At 48.1% G+C, this 23,662-nt stretch overlaps 1 protein-coding gene and 1 long non-coding RNA gene across 2 annotated transcripts in view; one reads left to right on the top strand and one right to left on the bottom strand.

The window, feature by feature from the left end:
- SLC1A5 (solute carrier family 1 member 5) overlaps positions 1 to 7,727 on the bottom strand; it is a 43,606-nt gene extending 35,879 nt beyond the window's left edge. Inside the window, exon 1 of the mRNA XM_081869127.1 lies at positions 6,805 to 7,727. Coding sequence (XP_081725253.1) covers positions 6,805 to 7,337 — 533 coding nt within the window. The 5' untranslated portion in view covers positions 7,338 to 7,727. The remainder of the gene's footprint in view (positions 1 to 6,804) is intronic.
- Positions 1 to 23,662, top strand: part of LOC309346269 — a 242,295-nt gene that overhangs the window by 82,707 nt on the left and 135,926 nt on the right. The window lies entirely within an intron of this gene.

The following is a 23,662-nucleotide window of genomic DNA, read 5'->3' as shown; positions in this document are numbered from 1 at the left end:
CAGAGTGGCAGAGGGCTAACCCGGCTCAAGCTCAATGTCAGCATTAATAAAGCTCTCCCTCCCATCTCTGCCTCGTATAGCGAGGGGTTTAGCTCTCCTGGAGCTCCAGCTTATCAAAAGCACAAGTGACAATTCTATTATTCTGCTTTATCACCAGCTTAGACCAAAAGTGAACCCAAGGCCAAAGTAACTTTATTTGCAGAAATTTAACTCCATGCATCTCTTAACTCCGCCGCTTCTGATGCAACGGACTACAGCCATACCTTGGAAGTCGAACGGAATCTGTTCCGGAAGTCCATTTGACTTCCAAAATGTTCGGAAACCAAAGTGCGGCTTCTGATTCACTGCAGGAAGCTCCTGCAACCAATCGGAAGCTGCAGAAGTTGTGTCAGACGTTCGGCTTCCCAAAATAGTTCGCAAACTGGAACAGTCACTTCCGGGTTTGCGGCATTTAGAAGCCAAAACATTTGAGAACTGCGGTGTTTGAAAACCAAAGTATGACTGCATCGGGGCTCCTCTTCTGGAAGCTCTTACAGGACAAGTTTCCAAATCTGATGGCGCCAAATTATTTTGAAAGAGCTGCAGCGTTCGAGCTCAGAAACAGCAGGGACTACGCAGAAATGGCAAAGCTGACGGGGAAATTAAAGAGATCAAAATGATGAACATTTCGCAGAAGAATGGAGGCCTTTCTTGGACTATTAAAAAAAATACTATAGTCAAACGAAATCATGGTCAGGGTAGGAGATAGAAGCAACAGAAGCAGAATGACAAAACTGTAATAGAGAAACTTTGTGTAATAAAGATATAGTGCCGTAGAAAAGGTTTGAGTAAGAACACTGCTTTTTTTTTAAATAGTATTTATTCAAATTTTAAAGATTACAAAGAGAAAAAATGAGAAACAAAAAAAGGAAAAATAAAAAGACAGAAAAAATACAAATAATTAAAAAAACAACAGATCAAACCTTTACATAACTTTCTTTCCTTTGCTTATTTCCTTGACCTCCTCACACCTCCCTTTTTGTATTCTAGTTCAATTAGATGTTTCAGCAAATCCTTTCCAGCTTTGTTTTTATCCTAATAATTTATCTTAATATACTGTAATTCTCGTCTTTCACCAATTAAAAAATCAATTTTAACCTAATCCTTTATATCATTTCTGCTAAAACCACATTACTTCATTCCAACAACTTGAGTAAGAACACTGCTGAAGTGGGAGCGGGAAGTCAATTTACGAAACTATTTAATGTGAAAATGTTGAGGGGAACTTAATTTTAAAAAGTATTACAAAACAACAACAAAAAAAGGGGGGAGCAGAGCTTCCCCCATACAGAATTTTGGCAAAATTCTGAACAAAACTGTTTTTCTGGGCTTATCACCAGGATGATGCAAGCAGCTTTTCCGGAGGGTGGACACACCAATCGGATTGTGGCCAATATAACAATTGAAACTGCATGACCTCTCTGGTCTTAAGGCGAAGTCAATAGCCTATTTGCAAGCAGGCAGGGCAACTGTCTTTATGAGATCGTCTCTCCCTCAACTGGAAATGGTCCAAATGGAAAAAGCTGGACATGGGTCACATCTTTGACTCGGCAAAGGTGAGCAAAGGTAGAGAGACTCCATCTAGGCAGGGAGAGGAAGCTATCCCACTTGTGTGCAATGCCAGGCAAACTGATAAAAACAGGGGAACTCCCCCCCTCAAGCCTTGTGCTTGCTAGAGCATCAAATGGATTACGTAGTGCAATTTTTTTTAGCGGGGAGAGAAGCACACACAGTAAAGAATGCAGTTGAGCTCCCACTCAGCCATCCTCAACCTGGTGCCCTCCAAATGTTGCTGGACTCCTGGTGCCCTCCAAATGTTGCTGTATCATATGCAGTGTTAGAAACTCAGATATATAAGCCAATGGCCAAACGGCACCTTAAACCTAGGTTACAGTCACCACAACCAAATGTCTGGGCGTTCTTCGTTTTTAAAAAAACAACAATGGAATTTATTCTTATTCTTAGCTCCGTTTCTATGCTGCTTTATATTGTAAAGAACAGATCTCGAAGAGACTTACAGCACATTGAAACGTCAGGCCAAACAATCCAGAACAAAACAAAGTCAAGCTTCGAGGGAAATATTTCAGATCCTTCTGTGTGACGGTTGGCTTTCCCCAGTCCGGCGTCCAGAGACCTCCACGTGGTCGCAATGGGACCCACGCCAGTCGCAAAACACGTCTGCCTAATTTCTAACACTGGTTGTATGTGGGAGCTGCAAAATGCTTCTGTGTTTGAGACCCTAAAGAGCTGCAACCAAGGTTAATTGGTAGCCACGGTACAATTTTATTAGATTTTCTCTCTTCGGCATTAAGAAACTGCTTGCGGAGGCAATAGCTCGACGCTATAGATCGCCCTGCTAACGCTTTTGTGCCTTCCAGATGTTTTGGATTCCAGCTCCCATCTGCCCCTGCCCAAAGGACCAACGGTTGTGGAAAATGAGCTGAAACCCCATTATCCTGGAGGTTAGGGAAGGCAATTCAACCAGTCCACATTCTCCTGCAACATTGTAGTTTGTGATTGTTGTTACACGCACAGAGGGGTTTTTTTTTGGGGGGGGGAGGTGGAAGAAAGGAGGAGGTAAGGGTTACCAGAATACCAAATTTGGTAATGGGCAGGTATATAAAAAGGCTTCTATACCCCCACCCGGGGTGGGGAATGTTAAAACCCAGCCAGCCCTGAAATTAAAGATTCCCATCTTGGAGAGGGTAAAAATTATCTCTACGTGGCACCCACAACTCCAAGCTATGCGGAAAAAAGGTCTTGCAACAGATCCTGGACTGGGAGCATGTGTCTGGGCAGAGGAAGTGGGGGAACTGGTTCTTGCTATTTCTTAGCTTTCCCCAGCTCCTTGGAACTTTGTGTCTCAGGGGCACAGCGCCCGGGCAAGTGCTTTGCTGTGGCAGGTGCCCAGAGGTTGCAACAGTGCGAGGAAAAGTGGAAGAGAACAACCCACATGATCACAAAACATTGGGCCATCTATTGTGCATGCATCACATGGGGTGTCAGTTCCAGCTGGTAGGCTGGGCTGGGAGCAGGGGTCTCTACGCAAGTTCTCAAGTACTCTGTAGCCAAAAAAATCTGTTATATAAATACTGTATTAGCTTATGGTCTGAGTACTGTAACTACAATAACATTTTCTTGTAATTTATACATTTGTTGCTGTTCTGTTTTCTACTGTTTCTTTTCTTCCTTTCTTCCTTTTTGTGTCTTATCTTACCCTGTCTGCATGTCATTATGTATTCTTTTATCTTTCAATAAAGAATATGAGATAAAAAATAAATCTGCTTTATGCGTGGACAGGATGTTCCAGTGCTTCCAAGATCCAGGTCAGATAAAGAAAAACAAGGTGGTTCTCGTAATTTTCTATCTGGGATGGTGACACAAACACACCAATATTGCAGCTCTTCAGGATCTCTGGCAGAAAACATCTTCATCACCTGATGCTCAATTCTATTTTTAACCAGCGATACAAAGACTGAACTTGGGACCTTTTGTGAAAGACTGTTCTATTCCATTGAGGAACCGTGCATCCTCGAAACAATTCTAACCTGGCCTGTGTATGACCAGAATGAGGTGGTGGAACAGACTGCAGGCCAGCAATTGCACATTTCCTTATTTATGGGGTTTTTTGTTGTTGTTAAATCCCTCTGCAATAGAAAGCCAGCACAGTTGGCAGAGGCCTTGGACACGCCACAGCTACCTGCCAGGTTCCAATCTGCCAGGTGAGTGTTAATGTCGGCAAGCATCCCTGTAGATGCTCACCCCTCTGCCTGTCAGGTTCCCACAAGAGGAAATCTGTCTAGAGGACCTGTAGATTAGATTACAGCCCCGTATTATCTTTGCACAGCTATCATTAAACCTGCGGAAATGAGCGCTGCATGGTTGCCACAGCAACCAGCAGCACAACTAGCATTGGGCAGCGGGAAGGGGGGAAGCATTTTCAATAAAAGGCGACCTGCAGCCACAGCGACGTGGACCAGAATCGCCTCGCCAGGAGAGACGCATTCAAAGATAGCACCGCTTCGGCAGAATGAGCCCAGAGGGAAAGGCTTTTGGGTGCTTGCTATTACTCCTAGGAGGCATGTAACCGGTCAATGGATCTTTGGACTAACCCCGCAAGGTACTCAGTACAAAGCTGGCATGCTCTGGGTTATGACATCTTCAGTCCACCAGCTCTCCTGACCTGCAGATGAGCAGCAGTGATGGACCAGGCACACATTTTGCACCTGGCTTTCAACTACATGCGACCAAGTGAAGATGCCTGGGTAGCAGAAGCACTCACTATTAAGAAGAAGAGATCGGGAATAGGTCGATACGCAGACTATCTCGGGATCAAGTGACTTTTCTTCTTTTAAGTTCTCAAAGGTCTTAACCCAGCTCAAGGCTGTGCTCTGAACTAGCCAGACGTTTAACTGAGAATCAACCGCAGTCTGGCTTTCCTTGGAAAAATATGACTCAAGAGCCGCCCAAAAATGACAGCTAGACATTCCATTTTGGTGACTGTAACCTTGGTCTAAGGCACCTAGCTTACATATCCGAGTTTCTTTCTAACAGGAGCACCGTATGCTAAAAGAACAAGAATGGGGTCCACAAATACAAGGCCTGCATCTGTTGAAAACTACTAATCTAAGACTGCCATCCAGTTTTGCTGAAGTGGCCCGTAATCAGAAATGGCGATTCGATACCTTCAAGTTCCTTTTCCAAGTGGGGCTGCCAGCCAATTGTGTATAATGAGATGTTTTCTGCCACCAAATAAAACCATGTACCAGCCGTCTCTTAAACTGGTGCTACTCCAGATGTTTTGGACTACAACTCACTGTGCTGGTTGGGGCCTCAAAGGGAGTTGTAGATTAAAACATCTGGAGGGTGTGAGGGGAAGAGAAACCTGGCGCAAGGTCTCCGCATCCCTCTGCAACGGAAGCAGCTGTTCCTTGCCACAGCCCTCTCTGCCCTGACAAAGTGTTTTTCACACTGCCCAGAGAAGGCCAGCCGGCCCACCACAACCACCCTGGATTCAGTAAGAAGATGCAGACGCCACCCTAATCCCGGCACATTCCAGGCCTCCCACTCCTGCACCCGTCCGAAATTTCCATTTTCGTCAGGAAGGATGACATTATTTCAAAAACTGCCAGGAAGGGAGCGGGAAAAGAGCCATGACAGAGCAGGATGACCGTCTTAGAACATTCTGTACCCCCATCGGTGGAAGGAGGGGGGAGAGGGCTCTACACCCTGTGACCCATAGCCTTTCTGAAAGGGCGCATTTTAGCACGGATTGAGACATTTCGGCCCTTTTCTCTGGTTCTCTGGAGGAGGCAGGAGAAGGCTTTCCCGTTGGTTGGGAGAAATGCGATCCTCTTACACCGGATTATATTCCAGCTCATAAAGGCATGCGTGACACGGAGGGTGGAATAAACAGATCCAAGAAAATGCGAGAAGACAGAGAGGCAATGTTTGTCCTCGCATGACACACCATCCCAGGGTTTTTTTTTAAAAAAAGAAGCATTCCAGGGCCATGTCCCACAAACAAGAGGGAGGAGACGCATGAACACATGCTCCTTCTGTTTCCACTAAAGTAATGCATATTTTGGCCAAGGGAATAGTTGGAACACAGTACCCCCTTTTTTTTTAACCGCCTGCCCTGCAAAGGAAGCATCTATTCCTTTGCACAGAAGCTCTCCCCCCCCCCCAGCACACCTCATATATGAGCCTCAAGGGGGTTGCTCTTCTCTCCCCCCAGTCTTTAACTGAGCAAGAATTTGTGCATTTTAAGCAATAAAGAGACAGTGCCCTGAACACATCCAAATTACAAATTCTATAACTAGCCTACCCACTGTAAGGTTTGATGGCTAAGTGCACGAGCTACTATATGGTCAAGATTTTATGGCTAGTGATTAACATGCAAAGACCTAAAAAAAACCTTTGGTATTCACACGCCTGCAAAGCAACCACGACTATGTATCCGCTTTCAGAATACACTACCCATGGGGCATGGCTTTCTCAGGAGGATCCACCTAGCTGGCAGAAATGAACCGCCACATTAAGATGCAGTTAACTGCTCCTGCCACGTGTGGCTTTAACCCCAGGGTTCAGCCTTGATGGAGTTCCTCCTGGAAGGTGGGCAACAGCACTAACACTGGACAAACAGGAGTGCCTATGGGGAAGCGATATCCCGTTCCTCGCACTGGGTTTTACATCGCTGCCTTCTGGCCATAGATGTACAGGTGATATTCCCTTTCAAATTAATTGCTCCTTTCCAGAGTTTACATGACTGCTTTGGTTTGCTGAAATGTGCAATTGTACAAAGTATAAAATGCAGTGCCAGCTATACAGTGGTACCTCGGGTTAAGTACTTACTTCGTTCCGGAGGTCCGTACTTAACCTGAAACTGTTCTTAACCTGAAGCACCGCTTTAGCTAATGGGGCCTCCTGTGCCGCCACACCGCCGGAGCCCGATTTCTGTTCTTATCCTGAAGCAAAGTTCTTAACCTGAAGCACTATTTCTAGGTTAGCGGAGTGTGTAACCTGAAGCATATGTAACCTGAAACGTATGTAACCCGAGGTACCACTGTACTTTGAAAAAACCAAAAAAACAGCAACAAGCTGTACATCTGGCTGTTAACCAGAAGGTTGACGGATCGAGCCCAGCCAGGGGCGGCTGTGCGCAGGGTTCCTGTTTTGCAGGGGACCCCTTCCAACTCTACGATTCCAAGAGTGCCTCTGAGCATGCGACGCCTGCAGAAACCCGAATTCCCCTTCCCCGCTCACCTGATGAGGTCGAGGAAGGAGTCGACCACTTGCTTGGGCTCGGGCACGGCCGCCTCGTCGCCGAAGAGCTTGGGGGCCGACGCCCCCTCTCCGGGCTTGATGATGAAGGCCAGGGCGACGCCGATGGAGGACGCCAGCAGGGTGGTGAGCAGGAAAAAGAGCATCGCCCAGCCGCCCAAGCGCCCCAAGGCAGCCGGGTCCAGGCTGGCAGCGCCCGCCACCAGGCTGCAGACCACCAGGGGCAAGATGATCATCTTCAGCAAGCGCAGGAGCAGCTCCCCCGGGAAGGAGAACAGCAGGATGTCCACGCGGCTCAGCCCGCCGCCCGGCAGCTGCCGCACCCCGAGCCCCACCACCACGCCCGCCACCACCCCGGCCACCGTCAGCAGCACCAGCAGGTTGGCTCGCAGGCAGCCCCGCAGGCGGGACGCGCCCAGGCTGCTCTTGCCGCCGCCCTCGGGGACCTCCATTCCGACGTGCGCCGGAGCCCCGATGCTCCCGTTGGAGGCGCCGGGGAATTTCTCCGCCGCCATCGCGGAGCAATTAAAAGCACACACAAAAATAAGAAGGGAGGGCGGAAATGGAAAGAGATCTGGTAAAAAATGCACCAAATCAGGAATTTCTTAAGGAAGAAGCGGCAGCTGCGGCCAAGTTCCCACGCGTAAAGCTCCCAAAATCGGGATGCGATTTGGCGCACAATGGAATAAGCGCCACGCGGAACCAGGTGCGGGGTTCCCTCGGCCAGATCAGGTGGGTCCAGCGGGATCCAGTGGATTCCTCGTGCTGCTGCTGCTTCAGGCTCCTCCCCAGGGAAGTTCCTTTAAACCACTGCCGGCTCCGATTTCCACGTGGCCGCCCTGATCCCCCGCTGGACGGACCCGGCTCCGCTCTCCGCCACGCGGGAAGTGCCGGGGGAGTGCCCATGCGGCTCTTCTCTTTTCGGGGAGGAGGACACGCCCCTTCTGGGCGGGGACATGGGCGGTGGCTCCTGGAATTCGGCACCGGGTTGGCTGAAGGGGTTTGTACGTCATGAAGGGCGGGGCGCGATCGATATAAAGTGTTCCCTACCAGGGGCGAGGGGGGAAAGGGGGCGGGGTCTCTTTGACGTCATGTTCTTCAGGAGGGGAAAAAGGGGCGGGGATTGGTGGGGATGGGCGGCCCAATGAGCCTCTGACGAGGTTTCCCGCCCAACAGGCCTTTTGCGCTTCTTTTTACCTCAGGGCGAAGGGATGTTGCCTCAGCCGGCGGTTAGACCGCGCAAAAAAAGGAGGCCCCTCCCCGGAGCTCTGAGTTAATTAACTTAGGCTAACTAAATTAACTACCTGGCCTACCCACCCCGCATACCAGAAAGTCATTAATGTGAACAACAACATTTCCATAAACATATTATTCAAAGGGTGAGGGAAGCTCCCTCCTCCAGGGACAGGTTTATCAGTTGCACATTTAGCATAAGGGCAGCCATGTTGGATCAGGCCAAAAACCTGCCTAGTCCAGCATCCTGAGCCCACAGTGGCCAACCAGATGCGTGTGCAAAACCCGTAAGCAGGACCTGAGTGCAACACTAACACTTCCTCGCTTGTATTCAGGGGCGTAATGCATAGCTGTCATGGCTAGTAACTGTTATGTACTGAAGTTCTCACCCTGGGCCAGCAGGAGGATACTGTAGATAGTTTTCACTCAGGTCCACATATGCAAATAAGGGATTGAAAGTGACATTCAGTGATTGCAAAACAAATTCCTTCCAGTAGCACCTTAAAGACCAACTAAGTCAGTTCTTGGTATGAGCTTTCGTGTGCATGCACACTTCTTCAGATACACTGAAACAGAAGTTTCCAGACCCTTCTATATAGTGAGAAGGTGGGGAGGGGTATTACTCAGAAGGGTGGTGGGAATGGGTGATTGGCAGATAGCTGCGATGAGCCTGTTGACGACTCTTAACGACTGCAATAGGTCTTACAGGAAAAAGCAAGGGGTGAAAAGGTGAAAAATGGCTTTGTCATGTATAATGAGATAAGAATCCAAGGTCTTTGTTCAGACCAGGTTTCTCCATTGTTTTGAGTTTGGTGATAAGTTGTAATTCAGCAGCTTCTCTTTCCAGTCTATTTCTGAAATTCCTTTGTAGTAAAACAGCTACTTTGAGATCTTGTATAGAATGTCCTGGGAGATTGAAATGTTCTCCTACTGGTTTCTCTGTCTTGTGATTCCTGATGTCCGATTTATGTCCGTTTATTCTTTGGCGTAAGGTCTGGCCTGTTTGTCCAATATAGAGAGCTGAAGGACACTGTTGGCATTTTATGGCATACACAATGTTAGACGATGAGCAATTAAATAGTCCCGAGATGGTATGTGTGATGTTGTTGGGGCCAGTAATGGTGTTGTCCGGGTGTATGTGGCAGCAAAGTTGGCATCTGGGTTTATTGCAGGCTCTGGTGCCAGTGTCCGTGTTAGGTCTGGTTGTAGTATTATTGTGGGTTAGGAGTTGTTTAAGACTGGGTGGCTGTCTGTAGGCAATGAAAGGTCTTCCTCCCAGAGCTTGAGAAAGAGAACTGTCATTGTCCAGGAGAGGTTGTAGATCTCTGATGATGCGTTGTACTGTTTTAACTTGGGAGCTGTATGTGATGACTACAGGTGTTCTGTTATTTTCTTTTTTGGGTCTGTCTTGCAGCAAGTTCTCTCTGGGTATCAGTCTGGCTCTGTTGATCTGTTGTCTAACTTCATCTGTTGGGTATTTTAGTTCTAAAAAGGACCCCTCCCCACCTTCTCACTATATAGAAGGGTCTGGAAACTTCTGTTTCAGTGTATCTGAAGAAGTGTGCATGCACACGAAAGCTCATACCAAGAACTGACTTAGTTGGTCTTTAAGGTGCTACTGGAAGGAATTTGTTTTGTTTTGACTATGGCAGACCAACACGGCTACCTATCTGTATTCAGTGATTGGATAGTTACAGAAAGTGGTTACTGTTGCGTTGTAGTTGGAGCTCTATATAAGCAGGCTGGCTGCTTATATAGCAGTTCTGTTCTGGCCTATGAATAAACAGCTGTTTGAAGAATCACTGTGTTGTCTGATATGTTCAACCACAACTTAACAGTAAGCATTGCGGATGGGATATAAATGTAATAAATAAAAACAATATCATAGCAAGGATTTTGTATACTGATTTTCCAGCCTCTCCGGTATGCAGAGAGTCCAACAAGCGAGTTGGAAAAGCAGCTCACCGGAAATTATTGAAACTTTGTCTAGTGGCAATACTAGCCCACCCACAGATTTTGTGAACTACAACTCCCATCGTTCCTGACTGCTGGCCATGCAAGCTGCACCAGACCCTGCGGAAGTTAGAGGAGAGCCAGATAGTCTGACATAGGAGAGAGGACACCTTGGGTAGGATCCTCAGGGCAGAGCGAAGCCATCAATGCCAGCAGTCAGGAACGATGGGAATTGTAGTCCCAAAACAGCCGGATACCCTGTGAGAAGTGGGTCCTAAAACCTTTAATCCTGCTCCTTAAAATGCAATCTGAACAAAACGGCTGAAGCAGCAAAGAGTTTATTGACTACAATACGTTCTCCCTTCTCAAACTTCCCCCATTGAGTTTTCTGGAAGGTCAGCTCTGACGTGGGCAAGAGCTGCTGTCCGGCCTCCTCCCACAGGATGGCCCAGAACATCTTGCTTCACCTGGCTCCGAGACAGCAAAGGAAAGAGAAGCCCCATGGCAGCGCCTCTGTTGCAATGCAAGAGCCCGACTTCAATGCTCCAGGCTATGCTTGCTGTTCTCCTCCTACATTGCAACATTTTCATTCAGCCCTTCTTCCTCGGTTTCTGCAGAAATGACGGGCGTGAAACTGCACGGGTTCATATTTCTCTCTCCCTGCCTTTTGGTTAAATTTGGATTGTAAGCTTTCGGAGGCAGTGGCCTGTCTTCCAAGCCAGCCTGGGCAAGTTGGGGTGATAATGCCAAAGTTGCAGGTTCGATCGCCAAATGGGACAGCTGCATTTCAGGGGGTTGCACTGGATCAGGGGTCCCCAAACTAAGGCCTGTGGGCCGGAGAAGGCCTGAGGTACTCGTTTATCCGGCCTGCAGCAATGCCTGCTGCCACCGCCCGCTCTTACCGGTGCTACGCTGTGCGGCTGCCCACTTCTGGGTCAGAGGAGCACTGGAATAGCTTGTGCGCATGTGCAAGCATTGTGTGCATGCACAAGCATTATTTCCGGTACACATCCGGGTCGGATGTGCTGGTCCGGGGGGGGAGGTTACCGTGGGGCAAGGTCCAGGACCTGAGTTGAGGGTCGGCAGACAGTCCTCCTCGGGCGAAGCGGGGTCCACAGCGGGAAGCCGGGCAAGGACAGGAACTCTGGGGAAAACAGGACTGGATGCTGGCCGAAACAGCTCATCAATGATGTTGCTCCCGCAACCTGGGACCGGGCTAACTGGCCTTTATCTTCTCTGAGGCCAGGGTGGTCCCGGCCCCCAGGAGACCCGCCTCTCCTGGCCTTAAGGCGAGCATTCCTCCTGGGAGAAACCAGTTCCCTCCGCCTCTCTGCCCTGAGCCTCTGCAGTTCAGGAGAGGCTGAAGGGTTACTGGGCCCAGGGGGAGACTCACCTGCAGGCACTGAGTCCTCAACCACCTCTGGAGCCAGAGTGGATTCACCTGGTTCCTGCTCCTGAGGATCCGGCACAGGTGCAGGCGCTTCAGAATCAAGGCCCTGCCCCAGTTCAGCTGGCCCTGGAGGTGGGGACTCCTGTGCAGGCTGGGATTCCTCCGGTTCAGCCTCTGAATCGGATTCCCAGGCCATCACATCGGAGGAGCACCAGAAATAGCTTGTGTGCATGGGCCTCCTCCGACCCGGAAGTACGCTGGAAATAGTGTGTGCACATGCATATGGGCGCGCGTACCCCCGCCCTCCGGTCCGCTGCGCGATTGGCGCTGGAGACACTGGTCCGAGGCACAGTAAGTTTGTTGACCTGGACTGGATGATCCTTGGGGTCCCTCCAAACTCTATGATTCTAAGTGTCATGTCCTTAATCAATCATGGCAATGATCCAGGCAAGGTGAGGCTGCCTCAGGTGGAGTTGGGGTATAATTAAGGGTAATAGGAACATCCAGTTCGGAGACCGCCATGATGGTGCCCACGGGTGCCCTGAGCGGACTTTCCTGGTGAGTTAAGCTTGAAAGAAGCATTCTGTTGGAGCCCAGAGAATAGTACAGTGGTACCTCGGGTTAAGAACTTAATTCATTCTAGAGGTCTGTTCTTAACCTGAAACTGTTCTTAACCTGAAGCACCACTTTAACTAATGGGGCCTCCCGCTGCCGCTGCACCGCCAGAGCACGATTTCTGTTCTCACCCTGAAGCAAAGTTCTTAACCTGAGGTACTATTTCTGGGTTAGCGGAGTCTGTAACCTGAAGTGTATGTAACCTGAAGCATATGTAACCCGAGGTACCACTATATGTGCTTAGATATGATATGTATGTTTGTGTGGTACCCACAAGAGTGTCTCTGATTTGCGTATCTGCACACAAGCCCAGAAAAGTTGGCTCTTGTTTATGGGGCATGTACCATCCCACAAAGTGCAAAGCGCACTGATATTAAATTTATAGGAGATGCACAAAAGCACATGAAGGCCCCATCATGCCACTTTAAACAGTTGTGGCTCCCCCCAAAAGAATCCTGGGTTTCACTCTGGGAATTGTAGTTCTGTGAGGAGATGTATAGTGTAGGAGGTGAAACCTAACTGCCAGTGGAGTTCTAGCCAATCAGGAACCAAAATGGGCTGAAACTTTTTGATAGGCTGCCATCTAGCATCATGGCGATGCTAATGAAATTTCTTATTATAAATTCTCATTGGGGGCGGAAACCACACACACTTATGGACTGTTAGAGACTCTTATTGTTGTAGCGGAACAAGATTGAATCATATGGATGAGTTTGTCAGTAAGTACTGTGCTAAACATTGTAGAATCTATTTTCTACCTGCTCCCTTTCTGAAAAATTATTTGCATATATACTTGGCATATACAGTGGTACCTCGGGTTAAGTACTGTACTTAATTCGTTCCGAGGTCCGTACTTAACCTGAAACTGTTCTTAACCTGAAGCTCCACTTTAGCTAATGGGGTCTCCTGTTGCTGCCGTGCCGCCGGAGCAAGATTTCTGTTCTCACCCTGAAGCAAAGTTCTTAACCTGAAGCACCATTTCTCGGTTAGCGGAGTCTGTAACCTGAAGCGTATGTAACCTGAAGCGTCTGTAACCCGAGGTACCACTGTATATAGTAAAATTAAAAAATAATAATTTTAATTCCCTATATACATCTTGCACAGGTTAAATCATATTGAAGCCATGTGCTTCGGCTAGGACTCATTTCCCTTCCACATATTACACAACCACCTCCTTTATATAGCTGGTAATTTTAGACCCTGACTTCTTGGTTATCTATATCCTTCCGAAGAGGAGTTTACTTGTGAACTCAGCAAGAGGTACTGGAAAATACACACCATGAGCTGCAATAACCTCTCTTCTGCCAACCCAGGCTGAACCCTCCAATGACAGCTTTCAGTTCTGCATTCTTCTAAAAAAAAATGCCATTTTGAATTGTTGAGGCCATCGGAAAGGAACACACCTGTGAGTTCTGGAGAAAAACATAAGCAATTTGGGAGATTGAGAAGCAACTGTTTAGAGGAGGGATGAACAGCTGGCAGAAGAGAGGGACAGTAGCAGCATCATGAATATTACAGATCCTGGGTTACAACATGTCTAAAGTATACATCTAAACTGAATTAATACAGTTCTATGATTCTATGATTCTAAGCATTCCTCTCCCTAGGAAGCCCTGGGAACCATATTTCAAGGAGGAATCATTAGTGTCTCTTTTTAGCGCCTTCACCACATTACATTAAACTAGCATTCAAATGAAATAATTTGATCTGGATATGCCTCAAGTCAGGGTTAGCCAATGTGGTACCCTCCAGATGTGTTGGGACTACAGTCGTGGCCGGGCTACCTAAGGCAGCCATCTAAGGCAGTGGAAGCCCAAGAGGCAGCCCCCTTGAGAGCCAGTGTGGTGTAGTGGTTAAGAGCGGTGGACTCATAATCTGGTGAACCGGGTTCGCTTCCCCGCTCCTCCACATGCAGCTGCTGGGTGGCTTTGGGCCAGTCACACTTCTCTGAAGTCTCTCAGCCCCACTCACCTCACAGAGTGTTTGTTGTGGGGAAGGAAGGGAAAGGAGATTGTTAGCCGCTTTGAGACTCCTTAAAGGTAAAGGTAAAGGGACCCCTGACCATTAGGTCCAGTCGTGACCGACTCTCGGGTTGTGGTGCTCATCTCGCTTTATTAGCTGAGGGAGCCGGCGTTTGTCCGTAGACAGTTTCCGAGTCATGTGGCCAGCATGACTAAGCCGCTTCAGAGCAGCGCATGGAAATGCCGTTTACCTTCCTGCCGGAGCGGTACCTATTTATCTACTTGCACTTTGACGTGCTTTCGAACTGCTAGGTTGGCAGGAGCTGGGACCAAGTGACGGGAGCTCACCCCGTTGCGGGGATTTGAACTGCCGACCTTCTGATCGGCAAGTCCTAGGCTCTGTGGTTTAACCCACAGCGCCACGGCTGTCCCACTTTGAGACTCCTTAGGGTAGTGAGAAAGCGGGATATCAAATCCAAACTCCTCCTCTTCTTCCTGTGGGCACCTCCCAAGTGAAGAGGAGTGAGAAGCTTTTCTGGTAGCGTTATCCCACCTCCCTTTTCCACTCTGCCCCATTTTCCTGCAGAAGAAAACGCCGTTTGATTCTGGGATTCCTGCTCTCTCAGCAGTATGGATGAACTATGTCTTCAGTCAGCAAGTCTCCTCCCCTTAGTCCTGCGAAAAATTATCACAGAACGGTGGGGTGTGCTGGGTGCACTTTCTGAAAACGGCCTCGCAGAACACGGACAGGTCAGCCTTCTGATTTGTTATTAACGAGAAACATCAGTTGCTTGTTAATTAAAAGCTGCAGAGCCCTTGCCAGGTGGATGTATTCCACGCACGTAGCTTTTGCACGACAACCTTTTCTGTCCCCCAGGCTTGGCCAAATCCAGGGTCACTCACAGAAGACCCTGGACCTTGTGAACCCCAGCCTGTAAATGAGAAATTGGAAGGGTGAACTGGCAACCTCATACCTCATTAAGCGACACGTTAAGAGGCTTACAAGTGCCTTCGTTATTCTCTCCAGAAGGAGTTCCCCAGCATGGCAGCTTCTGATCTTGCAAAGAGGTCTCTTGTGCTAAATCCAGGGATCTGGTTGGCCACACTGAGAACAGGATCCTGGACTACTTGGGCCAGTGGCCTGACTGAGCAGGAATGGTCTTCTGTTAAGAAAATAAGGTTTTGGTTCCCTCCAGATTGGTGAATTTTTTGGTGGGTGCATTATGCAACATGTCATTATGCTGGACCAGGCATCCCCAAACTCAGCCCTCCAGATGATGTTTGGGACTACAATTCCCATCATCCCTGACCATTGGTCCTGTTAGCTAGGGATCATGGGAGTTGTAGTCCCCAAACATCTGGAGGGCCGAGTTTGGGGGTGCCTATGCTGGACCGTCCACACATCATTAGCTGTTCTTCAATGCTTCATCAGTGTTACTTCGTTATTGCCATCCAGAGGAGCAATCTTGTGCTACAGCACAACAAAAGCAAGAAGAAGAAGAAGAAGAAGAAGAAGAAGAAGAAGAAGAAGAAGAGGAGGAGTTTGGATTTGATATCCCGCTTTATCACTACCCTAGTGAGTCTCAAAGTGGCTAACATTCTCCTTTCCCTTCCTCCCCCACAACAAACACTCTGTGAGGTGAGTGGGGCTGAGAGACTTCAGAGAAGTGTGACTAGCCCAAGGTCACCCAGCAGCTGCATGTGGAGGAGCGGAGACGCGAACCCGGTTCCCCAGATTACGAGACTACCACTCTTAACCACTGCACCACACTGGCAAGACCAAGAAAACCCCAGGAATATTTATAGAAGGCTTCCTCAACCTTGGCCCTCCAGATGTTTTTGGCCTACAACTCCCATGATCCCTAGCTAGCAGGACCAGTGGTCAGGGATGATGGGAACTGTAGTCTCAAAACATCTGGAGGACATGAGGTTGAGGAAGCCTGATTTATAGTATAGAAAGTTTCAAGAGGAAGTCGCAGGGCACACACTCGTTGGAAACTTTTGCAGGTGCAAAGAAGATTGAAAGTGAGACTGCATATGACATACGGAACACCATCATGAACATGTCATCATGAAGGCCCAAAATAAAGGATGCCTGGATGGGATTTTTTTTCACATTTAGCTCAAGGAGACTCCAGGCTTTGGTACTGGCTGGATCTTCTTCTCTCCTGATTCACCTGCTGAGCACCTATAGGGCTTTGTTGGAAGAGCCCTGAAATCTGAAGCATTCATTCAAGCAGAGAGAGGAAGAGGAGAAGGAGAAGAGGTGTCTTTGGGACATCTCCCCAGCCCATGGTCAGCCTTGCCAGATCATTCCGTCGAGGCGTGAATGTCAGGAACTCCAGAAAGGCCTGCGCTTGCCTAATTGCACACATTCTCACGATAATTACACCATAACTTCATAATTACCGGCTCTGCCCTAGCTCCGGGGACAAGGAAATTTTCTCCGCAAGAAGAAAATTCATCTCAATTATGCCTTGTTTAAACAGGACAGGCATTTTTTGGCCCACTAGTAGTCACACAAGTGGCAAAACTCCTTCCCTAGACAGGACGCCTCTCCTTCTGCAACTGATTCTTGTTGTTCCTGGCCTTCTGCCCTCCCAGTGCTATCTATGGCACCCACAGGGATGCAGAGATAGAGGAAATTAAATCTCAGACATGCCCTTTCATCATCAGCTCAACTGTAAGTTTTGCCCCTTTCTTATAAAGCTGTTATTCTTGCAAGATGGGCGCTGAGGATCCTTTATCACTTGAGAACATCAGTCTCATCATGCCCAGCTTGCCAAGCCGTGACTTGCATCGCTTCTGAGCGGTGGGGTGAAGGAGGTGGATAATGATCCACAGGACCTAAATGTCTGGGAGGCCTTGGAACGAGCGCTGATACAATTAAGAATATAAGAGCTCCATTCAGGGCTTAAATTTGAAGGAAGCGTGAGCTTTGGATCACGTTGAAGGCATGCTTCTGAGCGCGTGCAGTGTCCCTGTCCCACTTGGGGCAATAATAGCAAACTTGTGTGCCCCACATGCTATATATCAGAGTTTCCACCACAGCTGGCATGATGACTCCTGTTGGCCAAACCCCCAGTAGAACTGAAGCAAATAACAAATCCTTGTTGAAGAGAATAACAAGTGCAGACAACTGCTGGAGATGTGGGAGTAAAAATGCGAACTTAGTACATATGATGATTAACTGCCCGATGATAAGATCATTTTGGTGTGAGGTGAGGATATTTATAGCAAGAGTAATAATGCTGTTTACCTTCCCGCACTTTGACGTGCTTTCGAACTGCTAGGCTGGCAGGAGCAGGGACCGAGCAACGGGAGCTCACCCCGTCGCAGGGATTCGAACTGCCGACCTTCTGTTCGGCAAGTCCTAGGCTCTGTGGTTTAACCCACAGCGCTACCCGTATCCCAAATCCAATTTACTTACAATTCAAGCCTATTTGGTGCTTTCAAGTGACTTCTAGTTGTTTATATTTGGCAGACCCTATTAAATGGCTCTCTTTGGGCAGAGTGTTTGGACAGGGAGTTCCTCTTTCCAGGGAACTCTGGGAATTGCAGCTCCGTGAGGGTCTCCCTAACAACCCTTTAGCAAATGACAGCTCCCAGGATTCTTTGGGGGACGCCATGACTGTTTAAAGTGGCGTCAATCTGCTTTAGTTGTATGGTGCAAATGTGCCCCAAGAGCTTTTCACCACCACTGATAATGCTACCGAACCAGCAGAGAAGAGGGGGAACTTTGCCCAGCGCACAACCTGTTGCAGTAGAGCTGCCTTGACCTCTCTACTGCTCTGGTGTAAAAATGTCAGCCTCCTGGCACTGCCCACTGTTTGCTCAGTCGCCTTTGTTTTCATAATGACTCAGGTTCTTTTGTCTTTGACTTTGTTTGACTTTGGCTCCGAGCTGCAGAAAAGATGTTCGCCACCTTGGCGCTTTCCTCCGCGGGGTCTCGGTTTTCCATTGCACACGCATTATCTGCCTGATAAAGGGGCCAGGCGCTGGGCTCTGTTTGCAGGGTGCTCAGCGAAGTACCTGCCTCTGTCTGCTGCTACTGCAGAGGCTGCTGGCTGTGCAAGCGGCAGCTAGTGCGCATTGGAACAGGTAAGGTGGAAAGCAGAGAGAGGCCTAAAGCAGGCAGGGCCAGAGTCAATGGCAGGGTGGAGCCGCCTAACGTATTTTTTGCTCCATAAGACTCACTTTTTCCCTCCTAAAAAGTAAGGGGAAATGTGTGTGCGTCTTACGGAGCGAATGCAGGCTGCGCGGCTATCCCAGAAGCCAGAACAGCAAGAGGGATTGCTGCTTTCGCTGCGCAGTGATCCCTCTTGCTGTTCTGGCTTCTGATATTCAGAATATATTTTTTTCTTGTTTTCCTCCTCCAAAAACTAGGTGCGTCTTGTGGTCTGGTGCGTCTTATAGAGCGAAAAATACGGTAATTCTCCCTCCCTGCTGAGCACTACAAGGGCAAAACTAAGACAAAAGGGGAGGAAGCAACTGGGATTCAGAAGCATTTCTGCCTCCAGCTATGGCGGCAGAGCACAGCCATTGTGACCAGCAGACATCTTACTACCATAGGACAGGGGTCAGCAACCTTTTTCAGCCGTGGGCCGGTCCACCGTCCCTCAGGCAATGTGGTGGGCCAGACTATATTTTGAAAAAAAGAATAATGAACGAATTCCTATACCCCACAAATAACCCAGAGATGCATTTTAAATAAAAGCACACATTCTGCTCATGTAGAAACACACTGATTGCCGCACCGTCTGCAGGCAGGATTGAGAAGGTGATTGGGCCGCATCCGGCCCCCGGGCCTTAGGTTGCCTACCCCTGCTATAGGAGCATAGGAAACTGCCTTATATAGAGTCCATTAAGCTCAGTATTATCTGCATTGACTGGGAGCAGCAGGAAGCATTCCCAGCCCTATCCGGAGTTGCCAGGGGTTGAAGCTGGGACCTTCTGCACAGCAGGTGCTCTGAGCTACAGTACCCTCCTTCCTGCAAGGAACTCAGAGTGGTTTAGTCATGCCGGCCAGATAACCCGGAAAGCTGTCTGTGGACAAATGCCGGCTCCCTCAGCCTGAAAGTGAGATGAGCGCCGCAACCCCAGAGTCGCCTTTGACTGGACTTAACCATCCAGTTAAGTATGTATGATGTATGGAAGTGAGAGCTGGACCATAAAGAAGGCTGATCGCCGAAGAATTGATGCTTTTGAATTATGGTGCTGGAGGAGACTCCTGAGAGTCCCATGGACTGCAAGAAGAACAAACCTATCCATTCTGAAGGAAATCAACCCTGAGAGCTCACTGGAAGGACAGATTGTGAAGCTGAGGCTCCAATACTTTGGCCACCTCATGAGAAGAGAAGACTCCCTGGAAAAGACCCTGATGCTGGGAAAGATGGAGGGCACAAGGAGAAGGGGACGACAGAGGACAAGATGGTTGGATAGTGTTCTGGAAGCTACCGGCATGAGTTTGACCAAACTGTGGGAGGCACTGGAAGACAGGAGTGCCTGGCGTGCTCTGGTCCAGGGGGTCACGAAGAGTTGGACACAACTAAACGACTAAACAACAACAACCATCCAGGGGTCCTTTACCTTTTTTTACTATTATGCAGTAGTGTAGATCGTCATGCAGCAGGGCTATGAGTTAATACTCCAAGATCCTGTATTCTGTCCATGTAAATATTTGCCCTTCACTGCCTCTCTTGCTGTTGCTGCTTCTGCTGCTGTTACTTCGCACACATGTTGCATCAGCCAATCGAGGAAGTGAGAGATCCGGTAGCGATGGTGGGGCTGGGCTACTTGAAAGCAGAACGAATGAGGAATGGAAAGCCACCAGTGGCAGAGGGAAGATGAAATAGCTGGCCCAGTTGCGTCAGATTTTAGTACTGTATTTTAGATACTAAAATGCATGCCTATTAAATGCATTCCTATTATAGCTGCATGTACAGGGTGGCGCATCTTATGGTGGCATGATGTGCTGCCATTTGTGGAACAGAATTTCATTCAAAATGCAGTCATCTGCAATGATGTTGCAGAGCAGCGCTCACTGAGACTAGGAGCCACTTGACATAACACGGAATTTTTACATAGAAGTCCATTTCTGTAGGAAATGGTGCAAATTCAGCACGTAGGTAATTATGCACAATGAGGCTACACGTGTGCAGATCTCTGCAGACACACATTTTCCTGCCTGTAAAGCAAATTCCATGCAAAAGCTTTGTAGTGCGTTAACTCTTCTTTGGTCCGAAGAAGAAGATAGAAGCTTTCTCCGATGAAAATAGGGATGTCCTAAGGGAAGTTAGGACATTTTGTGATCAAATCGGAAACCGGGATGGCTTTTGTAAATCTGGGGTTGTCGCTGGGAAATAGGGGCATTTGGAGGGTCAGGACTGGTATTTGCAGTGTCTATGAATGTGCTACTCCATTCCAGCTCATCCTACCTCTTGCGATGCCAGCACCAGCGGCGTAGCGTGGGTTGTCAGCACCCGGGGCAAGGCAAGTAATTTGCGCCCCTAACCCCTAACCTGCCGCCGCTGCCAGCTTCTTCTTGCTGCTGCCTGGGGTATTTACGGTAAGGTAGCCATGGCGGCGGCGGCGGGTCCATGTCAGGTGATCAGAGGCAAGTTGCTGCTGGCGCTGCTGCCCAAACGACGCCGCTTGCCCGGAGGAGGAGGAGGGCAGAGAGGTGAGGAAAATGCAACATGGCCCAGCAGCTGCAGCAGCAGCGGCGGCGGCAGCGGGGCTGTGAGGAGGGGCTGCCTGGCGCGCCCTCCGCGGCCCTGACGCACGGGGACCGCGGCAAGCGCTGAGAGCCGCTGCCTGCCGGACGCCTTCAGCCTGGACGCGCGCACAGCTTGTCGGTTCCGCGAGACATGGGGCTCTGCTACAGCCTGCGCCCGAGGCTCTTCGGTGACTCCGGAGGTGGCGAGCCCCCCCCCAGATGTTGCGCCCGGTGCGGCCGGCCCCCCCTGCACCCCCCACGCTACGCCACTGGCCAGCATTGTACCCCAATCCTTCCTTCTTGCCTGACCACACAGATCAGATCTATACCACAGATCAGAAAAACCAATGTCAACATAGTGGAGCCAGCCAGAAACATTCCTCTTCACCCAGGCTTTACTGATTAAACAATCTATGGCCTTTTAAATGGGCTGGGGGTATTTTTGTTTTAATAATAATAATAATAATAATAATAATAATAATAATAATAATAATTTATTTATTTCCTGATCTCCCCAGCGGAAGCCAGGCTCAGAGCAGCTAACAACAATAAAAGTAACACAATTTACATAAAATCACAATCAAATAATTGAAATGCATTCTAAAATCAATGCATTCTAAAATCAATTCAAAATCAAATTAATGGCAACCATTGGGCTAGAGTTCTGTGAGGATTACCGAAGGAGGGGGTTCAGACTGTGCCCTGGCCAAAGGCCTGGTGGAACAGCTCCGTCTTGCAGGCCCTGCGGAAAGATGTCAAGTCCCGCAGGGCCCTAGTCTCTTGTGACAGAGCGTTCCACCAGATCGCGGCCATGGCCGAAAAAGCCCTGACTCTGGCTGAGGCCAGCCTAAGCTCCCTGTGGCCCGGGACCTCCAAGATGTTTTTATTTGAAGACCGTAAGGTCCTCCGTGGGACATAACAGGAGAGGCGGTCCTATAGGTACGAGTTTGTTTGTTATTACATCATATATTATGTATTTCATACTGCAAACCACCCTGTGATCTTCGGATGAAGGCCGGTACAGTATATAAATTTAACAGTGAAATAAAATAAATAATAACCAGCCTGTCTTCTTCACGCCCACAACTGCGATTGTATGTGGTCTCGCTTTCAATACTATTCGTGCCTACGAGAGTTTTGGGGCAGCCAATACTTCTCTTCCAGTTAGTGCACATCTTGCAACTTCCTGGTGAAATATTGTAACTTGGCATGCCGCAAATGTCCAGAGGGGTAGGTGGGTGTGGTTGTCTGGGTTTTGTTGGGCTGAAACCCCCCTCTGGACAGCAACAATGTGCTAGCGTTGGGGAAAACATGGTGGTACAAGCTAAAGCAGAATGGATACTCCACGAATGCGTAGAACACACCCACAATGTAAGAGAGGTCTGGAGGAGCCCTGGGGCAAATAGCACTTTCTGTTAATGATTGCTTTTTACTGCCCTGCCCTACTACGGAAGGCTGGCACACTGCTCTTGTACATTTGAGCAGAAATTAAATGAATAACACTCCCATTCCAATAGCTTTCTCCATTTCCATTGGAAAGAGAATAATATTCCAACAAAAAGAGAATGGTTGGGGAAACTTTGCGAGTACCTGGAGCTAGCAAAATTGACAGATCTAATAAGGAGAAAACCCAAAATTATGGTCATGAAACAGTGGAAGTGTCTAAATGATTACTTACAAAACCAGGGCTCGGCTACCAAAATCTGGCTGTGTTTAGAATAATCTTGTGAGTAACCTAAAAAATATAAAGTGAGATGTTAAGGAGGCTTAAAGGAAAAATATGAAGAACAGAGGATATGGCAGATGGATTATTAAAAACGCGTGGGGCAAACGGTGGAAGCCTTTTAAAAATATTTTAATTAAGATAGATATGGATAAGGTGGAAATACATAATTGAACATAAATGCAGATTTGAAATGGTTGTGTATAGTGAATACTTATCTACTTTTAAAATCTTCATTCTTGACTTTCTTTTCTTTTCTTTTTCTCTTATATTTCATCTTTCATTTTTTCTCTTTTCCGTGAACATGGCTTTATAGAGGTGCAAATAATTATATGCATGTGAAGAGGTAAAATACTTGTATTCTTTATATTTTCTAATTTTCCTTTGGTTATATATATTTTCTTTATTTCTTTGTATATTTTTTTTCTATTTTGTACTTAATAAAATTTATTTAAAGAAAAAACACACCCATGCACCATCCCCATGCCAGAAAACCAAGGAAGCTTCGAGGCTATTAACGTTGCAGGAACAGGGCTATTTTTAAAAGTTGCAAGCCTAAACGCTAGTGTTTAATATGTTGGGGGGAAAGCTTTCAATTCAAAAATGTGATTGCCAAAAAGGTGGCAACCCTACGTATGAGCTCAGATCTCATGTGATGCCCTTGAATGGCCATGCTTGAACGGCTTGTAGGTGTTTACACGGTGTCAGGATTGCCATCTGTTTGTTTTCTCTGGACTCGCTCCTATGCCTTTTCATCTGCCACAGAAATCAAGCCGGCGAAACTATTTCTGCTCTGCAGCAGAAAACGTCGCCAACTTCCTTTCTGTATGCTGGGCTGCTGTTCAAGGCACGAAAGCGGGACCAGTAGAAAATAATACTAAGAAAAAATAGGTGGCCGCTCTCATTTCATTACTTGCTTGAACTGTTCCCTTTACAGTGGTGCCCCGCAAGACGAACGCCTCGCAAGACGGAAAACCCGCTAGACGAAAGGGTTTTCCGTTTTGGAGGTGCTTCGCAAAACGAATTTCCTATGGGCTTGCTTCGCAAGACGAAAATGTCTTGCGAGTTCCTGCGGGGGGTTTTTCCCTTCCCCCCCCTTTTTCTAAGCCGCTAAACCACTTATCTGATAAGCTGCTAAAAGCCGCTAATAGCGCTAATCCGCTAAGCCGTCAATGGGCTTGCTTCGCAAGACAAAAAAACCGCTAGACGAAGAGAGTCGCGGAACGGATTCTTTTCGTCTTGCGAGG

Source organism: Podarcis erhardii, assembly GCF_964252035.2.
Source record: "Podarcis erhardii genome assembly, chromosome: 7".
In the NCBI taxonomy this organism is placed as follows: domain Eukaryota; kingdom Metazoa; phylum Chordata; class Lepidosauria; order Squamata; family Lacertidae; genus Podarcis; species Podarcis erhardii.
The sequence above is the reverse complement of the archived record's forward strand: the minus strand, read 5'-3'. Positions and strand labels throughout refer to the sequence as shown.